This window comes from Rhipicephalus microplus, chromosome 3 (genome assembly GCF_043290135.1).
Source record: "Rhipicephalus microplus isolate Deutch F79 chromosome 3, USDA_Rmic, whole genome shotgun sequence".
Taxonomy (NCBI): domain Eukaryota; kingdom Metazoa; phylum Arthropoda; class Arachnida; order Ixodida; family Ixodidae; genus Rhipicephalus; species Rhipicephalus microplus.
The window spans coordinates 164285295-164295440 of NC_134702.1; the positions used below are offsets into that span (position 1 = coordinate 164285295).

The window sequence follows — 10146 nt, forward strand, 5'->3', positions numbered from 1 at the left end:
TCGCGGGTTCGATCAGAAGTGCGGCGGTTGCATTTCAATGAAAGTGAGATGGTAGAGACCTGTGTACTGTGCGACGTAAGTGCTCGTTAAAGAACACCAGGTGGTCAAATATTACGCAGCCCTTTAATACAGCCCCTTTCATAATCATATCGTAGTTTTGGGATTTCAAACTTCAGATTAATATCGAGGCAGTACTTCTAAAAGGTCCTGTCATTATTCGTAATTTGTAATTAACCAAATGCATGAATTACAGTAGCAAATCACGCCTGAAGAGAGAAACTATGTCTTTCATTGCAACGCATTATTCCCCGTTATGAAAATTCAGCAGATTCCACGCTTATCGGCATCAGCTTCATGCGCACAACTCCGCGAGAAATTTTCTAGGCTGCATTTTTGGGCTTTAGTTTATTGTGACATATTGTGAGTGACCTCTGTTCAAGAAGAACTTCGTTGTGCACTGTCGTAATGCTGAGGGGGCCTAAAGTTTTTCCCCTGAATAGTGACTGGCAACCTCATTGCTTTCGAATACTTGAAGCAATCACACAAAAAAGTTGATATTATTATGTGGCGCTCGTCATACGTCTTCAGCAACACACAAGTTAAGAAAACACTTTTATTATTACTTTTCTGCGTTTAACGCAGTAGTCTGTCAAAATGGAATGATCTATAGTCTAGCAGTGTTTTGGCCGATTAGGTCGTTCGGCGCCCGAAGGAGCTCACTCGTACGTCTCCCAATCCTTGCTGCGTTCTTCAAGCATCCAGCCGCACGCTTCGTGGAAACTTGGAATCAAGGCCCTGATTCGCTCGTAGTAAGACACTAACTTGATGAACTTAGTCTTGTCAACAATGGGAAGCTGAAATAGTGTAAATATTTATTAGTTAGTCGGATCATTAGCATGCCTTATTGGTAAAACTTTGACAAAGAGGTAATACTCTGAGTCTGTCAGCAATGCTGACAGTAAAATATGGAGGATATTTTCAAAAGGGCTGCGGGAATGGAGACATACATGACTTAACTTTACTGATACTCCTTAGTTACACTAGGTTTAGCTTTAGTAGTCATCTTTAGAGATTTTAACTTCGTAAACCACGACATTAGCCTTCGTGGTCGAGTTCAATGTTGCTTGGGGTGCGCTCTGTTCCACACCAATTTCAAGGGTCGCTTTGCAATTTTTACTGGAGAACTATGTTGGGCGTGTCAATAAAAAGCGATAAGTTATAGATTACCGTGAAGAACTCACATCATTTGTACACCGAGTATGGTCTTGCGTGCAAGTGAAGGGGCCACTAATGAAAGTGTCATACACAGAGGCTTATAATGTGGCAAAAAAGTGCGCCATTGACCTCTTCTCATTACAAATACTTCACATGAATTGCTTCAGTACGCAGCAATTTTCTAGCACCCGTTGTAACATCATGCGTGGATAACATTAGCTGAGATGCTCCCGACTCAAGCGTGCAGTTAACTTTTGGAGTACATATCTTGCCTCTGTGTGATTCAGAAATTTTCTCGCTCACGCTATTCGAAAGAGGTGCGAGAATTGCTTTATCCGCCATTTATGACAATAATCTCAAGCCCAGTTATATGTCAGGACACTGTAAAGATAATATTTTTTTTGGAAACTCGGTGTAACTTGGCTAACAAGGTGTTATATGAATTTCTATATTTACATGCAAATACGTTTACCTTAGGCGGTGTGCTTCATGGAGTTGCTTCATTTTATATGAAAAATAAGGTTGCACTTAGGACAGTATCAAATAGAGACGCAGACGATGCTACAAGAAGTATTCAGCACAAATATTGCCAGGATTGCCAGTTTTTGGGTAGTTTTATTGTTCTTATTATAATGCCTCTTGTACGTTCAGTGCACATGCTTACGTTTTATTTATGCGCGATGTTATTTCCTTCTGTTATGCTACATTGTTACGCGTCATATGACAATTTTGTCGGCAAAACAAAGTTACTATAGACTATTCTCAAATTTTACTCGTGTAGTATCTTTGTGTAAAGCACCTTTCACTCATTGGCCACGACAGAAATAATTGAATATTCATGTCCACAGCAACCAAATTTAATAATTTTTTAATCAATTAACTCTTACCCAAACTATAAAAAATTTGTGGGTTGTTCTAGCCAAAATTTTATCCTTCGAAAAAGAAACAAACCAGAAGCTGGCGCAGCAAGCTGAGGCATAGAGTCCTCCTGTGCAAAAGATGCTTTGTTCTTCAAAACCATTATCAAAACTTTCTCGTAACGACTGCATCGCTATCCAGAAAATACTTTTTTTACACGAAAGAAAAGAACTGATGCTGAGTACATATGACATAACAGCGCACGTATTGCAAGGAGTAATTTTCAGCCAGTCATGTCACGATATACGCCGTGGTGGGAAATATATTCACCACGCCATGGCAGCTGCGTTAGGACATCTACTCACAGGCACGAAACATGCCATGCTGGAGACAAGCCGGATGTCAGCCACGGTGAGGCTGTCGCCGACAGCGAAAGCATTATCGCCGACCAGCTGCTCCAATGGGTGGAGTACAGTTTCTTCGAACGTCCGCAGTGCGTTTCCTGTCAGCTTTTTCCTCTTGACAATACTGCCTCGCTATGAAGTGAAGCCACAAATAAAGCAAATAATAAAGCACAGAGCCACCAAAAAAAGGCGATAAGGACAGGTATTCTAGCATAGATATTTTGATACACTGTTATTGTTGCCGACATTGTGAAAGTTTCACTCTTTTTTTGTTAAGATAAGAAATACTTTCTTTATGGCCAGTAAATGCGCAGGTAGGTTGTTTTGATCAGATTTCAGGGTAGCTCCGTCATTGAAAGACCGTCAAGTTTGATTAATTTCAGAAGAGAATCGTATTCAAGAAACTACTAACTAGAAGAGCTTGTTACTGCTCACAAATTATATGCTACAGAGAAAATACTAAATATAAAAAAGGCAAAACATGCACGTTTTTCCACGTTTGCATTTTCGAAAAGAACAGCATAGGTTCGCAGGCTACTTGGCTCTTAATGGCTGGTGCTGATCTTGAATGACAGGCTCTTTACGTTTATTAAAACTTTACGGGAGCTTCATTCTCTTTCCCTGCATATAGCATCTATTTCAAAACTATGGCACTTGTAGGATTATTTGGGCTTTATTACATTCAGGTCTGTATAAAAAGGCGTGTATTACAGGCCGATCAGCTTGCTCTTTGTAGTATACAAGCTATGTACAAAGGTAATTGCTAGCAGAGTAAAGAAAACATTAGAATTCAATCAACCAAAGGAACAAGCAGGATTTCGAACAGGCTACTCAACAATTGACCACATTCATACTATCAATCAGGTAATAGAGAAATGCTCAGAGAATAACCAACTCTATACATAGCCTTCATAGATTACGAGAAGGCGTTTGATTCAGTAGAAATATCAGCCGTCATGCAAACACTGCGGAATCAAGGCGTAGATGAAGTATATATAAACATTATGGCAGAAATCTACAGGGGATCAACTGCTACCATAGTGCTTCATAAAGAAAGCAACAGAATACCAATCAAGAAGGGTGTAAGGCAGGGGGACACAATTTCCCCAATGCTATTTACCGCGTGCTTACAGGAGGTTTTCAGAAGCCTAGAATGGGAACAGTTGGAGATAAGAGTCAATGGAGAATACCTTAGTAACCTGCGCTTCCCCGATGACATTGCATTGCTGAGTAACTCGGGGGACGAATTGCAACTCATGATTACGGAGTTAGACAAGGAGAGCACAAAGGTGGGTCTTAAAATTAATCTTCAGAAAACGAAAGTAATGTACAACAACCTCGGCAAGGAGCAGCGCTTCGAGATAGGTAATAGTGCACTTGAAGTTGTAAAAGACTATGTCTACTTAGGGCAGGTAATTACCGCAGAGCCGAACCACGAGATTGAAGTAACTAGAAGAATAAGAATGGGGTGGAGCACATTCGGCAAGCACTCTCAAATTATGACAGGTAGATTGCCACTATCCCTCAAGAGGAAGGTATATAACAGCTGTATCTTGCCGGTACTTAGCTACGGAGCAGAAACCTGGAGACTTACAAAGAGGGTTCAGCTTAAATTGAGGACGACGCAGCGAGCAATGGAAAGAAAAATGGTAGGCGGAACCTTAAGAGACAAAAAGAGAGCAGAGTGGATTAGGGAACAAACGGGGGTTAAGGATATCATAGCTGAAATCAAGAAGAAGAAATGGACATGGGCAGTGCATGTAGCGCATAGACAGGATAACCGCTGGTCATTAAGGGTAACTGACTGGATTGCCAGAGAAGGGAAACGGGTTAGGGGGAGACAGAAGGTTAGGTGGGCAGATGAGATTAAGAAGTTTGCGGGTATAAATTGGCAGCAGCAAGCACAGGACCGGGTTAACTGGCGGAACATGGGAGAGGCCTTTGTCCTGCAGTGGACGTAGTCAGGCTGATGATAATGATGATGAAAGGGGCGTAGCCACAATTATATTTCGGCAGCCGAGAGAGCCTTTATTCGCCATTTTTGTATATCCGTAACTAAGTAATCATGCGTGTATACATGCACATTAAAAACTGAAAATTTCAAGGGCAACAGTTTGAAACGTCCCCCCACTTCCAGGAAAACACAAAAGTATTTTTTGCACCACACGTACGTTCCTTTTTAAAAGCTTCTGAAATCTTTGTGGTTCTGGCAGCAGCTTTATAGTATTCTTAATGTCACGTGCGAATGTTCCGAACATGAAGAAGAGCAGGACACAAATGACACACAGTACGAATGACAGGCGCTGCTTTCGAATCGGCCTTAGACGATCAGGCGCGACTAACCCGAAGGCCTCAGAATAAGGGCGCCACCCAGCCGTACAGACGACAATTTCCACCCTTGTGTTACTTACAGCGCACTGAGGTAGGTAGGTAGGTATTCAACTTTATTGGTTCCTAAAGGAATCATTTGAAGGTGGGTGTGGCAGGGGAAGTAGAACCAGGATGACGACGGGCCCTCGAGCCGCTCTAGGTGGCCACACACTGCTGTGCTTCGGCGACCCTTCTGGCCCAGCTCACTGTCCGCAGTTGCAACCCGGTTTGCGAACGGCGCACAGCAGTCTCCCATCGCTCCTGGTGTTTTGACCCTTGCCACGGGAGCTTGCGTTTGTTCGGAAGATTCAGAAATATGGGATGGAAATCTGCTCTGGTGCAGCGCACTGAGGTTCGAGCCTGTCTGGTTTCTGCACTAATAAAGTTTCAGATGCGACGCAGCTCTTTGGCTTGGCTGTGTAACGCTGTCCCTCCATTCGAACGCACCATGCGCCACAGGTGTTGGTGTGGTGCCAAGTAGGTCATGCCGCTGCAGCGCGTTGACGCCAAGCTCTCCTCGCAGTGCGCGCTCGCCGTGGAACCGCAGCTGTGGCCTCATCCGATAACCCGCAAAGCCTGCCACGACCGCCACTCACTACACCACCGGCTTTTTGGTTAACGCACAATTAACCTGACGCGCGACTAATGTGCTCGTTAAGACATGCGTGTACGTGTAACCCTCAAGGTTTGCGCCAGCCTTCACTTCAAACGAACCTTCCAGCACTTAACGATATGGTGTAGTAGCGCAATTTTCACGGGGACGAAGAGGACAAGAACACACGACACTCGCTACACTCGCAACTAATTTTATTTCAGAAACAGCACATCATATATAACCCATAACCCTAGCGACACAGAAAAGAACTACGAACATTGAATCATTGCCAACAGAAGCTTTTGTGCAGACTCAAGCGATAGTACACGGCAGTTACGCTTACACTTAAAGATGACATAACTAAAAACAGCCCTGGGTAACATCAAATAAAAAAACAAAAAAGTTTGCGGGAATTCACACGTGTTTGAAACAAAATTTTGAAACGACAAAAAGGAGAGTATGACACATGCAAACACTGATCTCAATTAAGTCCTTCGAGGTAGCTGGCTTCTCGGTCACTTAACGAAACCAATGACTGACTAATGCATCCTTCTTTTCTTTTTTTAATGTGGAAGGCTTCGACAATTTCTCTGGTTAGTTGGTTTCCATGACGGAAGACTACGGTCGTGTCACTTAACAGTGGTGAGCAGCCACACTGGGAACAGTGTCTCTTTATGTGAGAATGAATGTCAGTTTTTAATGATCGCTTGTGTTCTAAAAGTTGGGTGTTCAAACATCGACCCGTCTGGCCGATGTATACCTTTCCACACGTTAGCGGCAAGCAATACACGACTGATAGGCTACACTTAACAAACTTTGTTGAGTAATTTACCGTACAACTACCAGCATTAGTGTTTACTGCTATGGAAACTTTACGGTCTAGTGTGGAACATATTTTACTAAGCTTGTTGGGTGCCGAAAAAACTAGTTCTAGGCCATAGCGATTACCTACGTTTTTTAAGTTATGGGCAATCTTGTGCGCATATGGAACTGACACTATGTTCTTCCTGTTTTCATTACTTGTCATTTTTTATGAAAGTTGTTGCGTACGTGACTAATCAGCTTGTTAGCCGATCTACACAACACGTTTTTTTCGTACCCAGCATTTTTCAGCCTGATAATTTGTTGGTTGAAGCTTTCGCTAATCTTTTCTGGACATGACTTTGTTAAGGCTGCTCTCAAACATGAAAAGGCTATGCCACTCTTTACAACTTTAGAATGTGCCGATCGGTAGCTAAGTAAGGGTTTTTCCGTTCGCGGATTGTATGACCAGCATACATGTTCTGCTGTGGCATCTAACTCAATATCTAAAAACTGCAGTTTGTGATTGACTTTATCTGTGAGCGCGCACTTCCAGCACTCACCACCACACCCGCGTTAGCATCGTTCAACTCGTGATGGCAGCCATGCGCAACGCTGCTGCACCACAAGCCGTAAGGGTTTTCTTCAGAGAGATGGTCAAGGTTTTTTATTTCTACTACTTCTACTACTACTACTACTACTACTATTACTACTACTACTACTACTACTACTACTACTACTACTACTACTACTACTACTACTACTACTACTACTACATTGACAAAGTAAAGAGCTGGACGAATTGGAACATGCATTCTTGAAAACATTTAAGGGTGAACAAGATGGAGCTGTTTGTGCCCTCTTTGTGCCCCATCTCATTCGCGCTGAAAAGTTTTCAAGAATACTATTAGTTCACGCAGAAGGCTTTCCGAATAGGGAACCAAGCTTCCAAGCACGAGAAGTAGCATGCATTTGTAAATATCTCTAAAGTGGTAGTCCTAGCACGAAATTTATTGTGTATAGGTGTGATTTTGCACTTTTATGGATCCTTATTATATCACTATTCCTCGGATTTCATTTGTACGCATCGTTTGCACTGAAAACTTGTTTTTACTTTGTTATTGCGCAATCTTGATTAGAAGTTAAGCAAAGAGAAGGATTTTATGAGTTTATTGCATTGAAATAGCAATTCAAGCAACTAATGTTCAAATAATAAAAGAACTGCAATGAATGCGCAAATAATAAAACAATGACAAGGACGCCTAGAAGCAGGAATAACTCGCTGCAATTAAAGAATGGGACAGGTGGAAGGTTTGCGGATGCTCCAGCCCCTGCATACCGTACGCTGGCACCACCGCTGGTGCAGGCACCAAGAATGAGCAATATGTGACTAAGGCTATTTTAACATATAAAATGACACATGAGGCTTCCTAAGGAGGTCACTATTCGTAGTAGCCCATAGTAAGATGTTAAATATAGTGCCCTTAAATAGTCGGTTGTCACGGGGAAGATGTTTCCTTGGTTTCGCGTGGCTTGCAGCAAGCTATTTATGGTATACTGCACTTTCTATTCCTTTCTTCTACTTCTATTGAAATAGAAGAATAAAGCATACTGAAATTTATTACGTAATTGTAGGTTGAATAAGTGGCATCGTGCTAAAGACACTGCAATTCTTCTTACTTCAAACTCTATATTGTTTTACCTGAGCGGGACAATAAAGTGTCTGCATTTTTTTTTACTTTAGTTTCCTTCAAGAAGTTTTGTCTACCTAAACGTAAAACCTCACAGAACGCATCATGCTTCAAGCTCGTGCCTAAAGCAATCTCACCCTCATTTGGCCCACTGAACTTACTATGTGGAATGATGCAACAGGTTGCACAAAACTTGATACTGTGCACAAGATCTGGTCTACGAGAGCACACTTCCCCACTTCCTTCGGGTAGAGTGGTGACACAGGAGCATACTTGTTTAGCAGGTAGTAGCAGATGGCAGTACTGAAAACGACATGGCGGGATGGGACCACGCGGATTGTTGCAAATGAAACACTTGATATGAGACATCACTTATTGCTCTGCTAAACTTAATTGCTTGCCGTTTATCTTCTAGAAAGCAAATATGAGATTATCACTCAGCAGACTAACAGGACTGGCCACATGGAGGATTATTTCGGTCACGCAGCTACTGCTGCTGCTCCTACACCTTAAATTAGGTACAGGTAGTATAATACTGCTCATCGAGAGGTTCCTTGATAGGTTTTTTTCTCGCCTTTTTTTTCTTTTCAATTTGGGCACGGCATTATCACCATCGTGGAAAGATGACGCTACAAGCTTGGTTCCCATACTTCGCTCATGAGATTTTTACCTTATAGATTGTGGTATTTCTGGCCTCTCCAACTTTTTATTACTTCAGACAGGAGTCGGTATAATGACGTCTGCCTATTTCTGAATAATTCGCATTGAAGCTTGGTGCATTTCATGGGTCAACGTTTAACGAGTTACTTCACCTTTCGTACAAGATGAAACCATCGTCGTTGATTGCTGGGATCTTGAGTAAGGGGCTGATCTGAAAAAATAAAATACACGGGAATTATTAGGGAGCGTATAGAGTCCAAGCCTATACAGAAAGGAAAAGCGTAGCGGTTTCTCCCGCGTTAAAGGAAGTGTGTTTGCGAAGTAGCTTAACCAAGTGTATGTGGGCAGTTGAATTTACGAATGCTATCATCTGCATTTCATTACTTGTCAAGGCCGACTAAACGCGAATATGGAACTCGAAGCTTTATCTATGAAAAAGGCGTATAATTTTATAACGCTAGAACAAAAACAACGCTGCCAGGCTCCCTAACTATGCCAGAAAACAATTTGACCTGAGTCGCAATGAACGCTAAGCCATCATAGGCCTAGGGCACTTCAATGCCAGTGGTGCTAAAAACAGCGACTGCTAGCTGCGCCCCTTCAGCTCCTAAGGAGAGTTGGTAGTGAAAAGTGAGGTGCACCTCACTCACACTTCCTTTAGCCAGCATGAATAAGGGCTCAGCAGTCATTAAACGCCTCAAGAATACACAGGTCAGTCGAGTGCTGAATATGTGCCTCATTGCCAGTGCTTTCTAGTTGAGCAAAGTAACCCTGAGAGCAATCGAGATACCCTCTGATGGCATTTTTGCTTATATTGTGCATGGCGTGGCACCATATGTCCATCGGAGTGCTTTACACGTATTCTGAGAAAGGTGGTAACCAGTCCTACTAAACACTCTTATGCAGCATCCAGAGGCGGTTACGTCTAAGTGGAGTGATTTTCAGAGTTCGCTACTAGGCAGATTGCTATCAGTGACTCTATCGTGGCATGTTTTATACCCTCGCGCTTACGGCCAATTGCTGTCATCCCAAGTCACCCCTTAACTAAATTCAATAGAGGACATCGTTTTGTCCGTTACTTTTTTCAGTAAATAAAATTGCATGCAGGCAATCGCTCACTCACCTTAGCATACTCCGCAGGCAGACGGCCATCCTTGTCATATTCAAGAGCCTTCAGTTCGAGTTCAACGCCAATATGCTTTGCCAGCATACGAATAAAGAAGCAAGGTTCCCTGGTGACGACGGCGTACAGTTCGATTGTCATTGTTCTCTATTACTTTTGATCACTACCAGCCGCTGTCAATTCCACAACTAAGCGATAAGCAGTACAGAAAACACCATTCGTCAGGTGGTGCAATTGACAAATGCCGTTGTCATACCCTTACGAAAATGTCGGCGATGCCATCTGCTCAAAGTGATTCAGGACGACAGCCCTGGTAGAGGGAGGAAGGGGGGGTTGATAACCTTCGGAGGAAAAAGTCTGGATACGTTGTTTTTCAGTCACACCGCAGTGAATTTTACACAGGTGGCTCTGCTTTGTATTTTTATTTCC

The 10146-nt window shown here is 42.7% G+C and overlaps 1 protein-coding gene across 1 annotated transcript; it reads right to left on the reverse strand.

Annotated features, from left to right (window-relative positions):
• Nucleotides 1–599: 599 nt before the first annotated feature.
• On the reverse strand, nucleotides 600–9939 carry LOC119159927 (glutathione S-transferase 1-1). The gene is made up of 5 exons (XM_037412722.2): nucleotides 9718–9939; nucleotides 8747–8805; nucleotides 8096–8237; nucleotides 2439–2609; nucleotides 600–854 (listed from the first exon to the last, which is right to left on the reverse strand). Exons 1-5 carry the CDS (start codon nucleotides 9856–9858, stop codon nucleotides 717–719), a joined length of 651 nt encoding a protein of 216 aa, XP_037268619.2. The 5' UTR covers nucleotides 9859–9939; the 3' UTR covers nucleotides 600–716.
• Nucleotides 9940–10146: the final 207 nt, after the last annotated feature.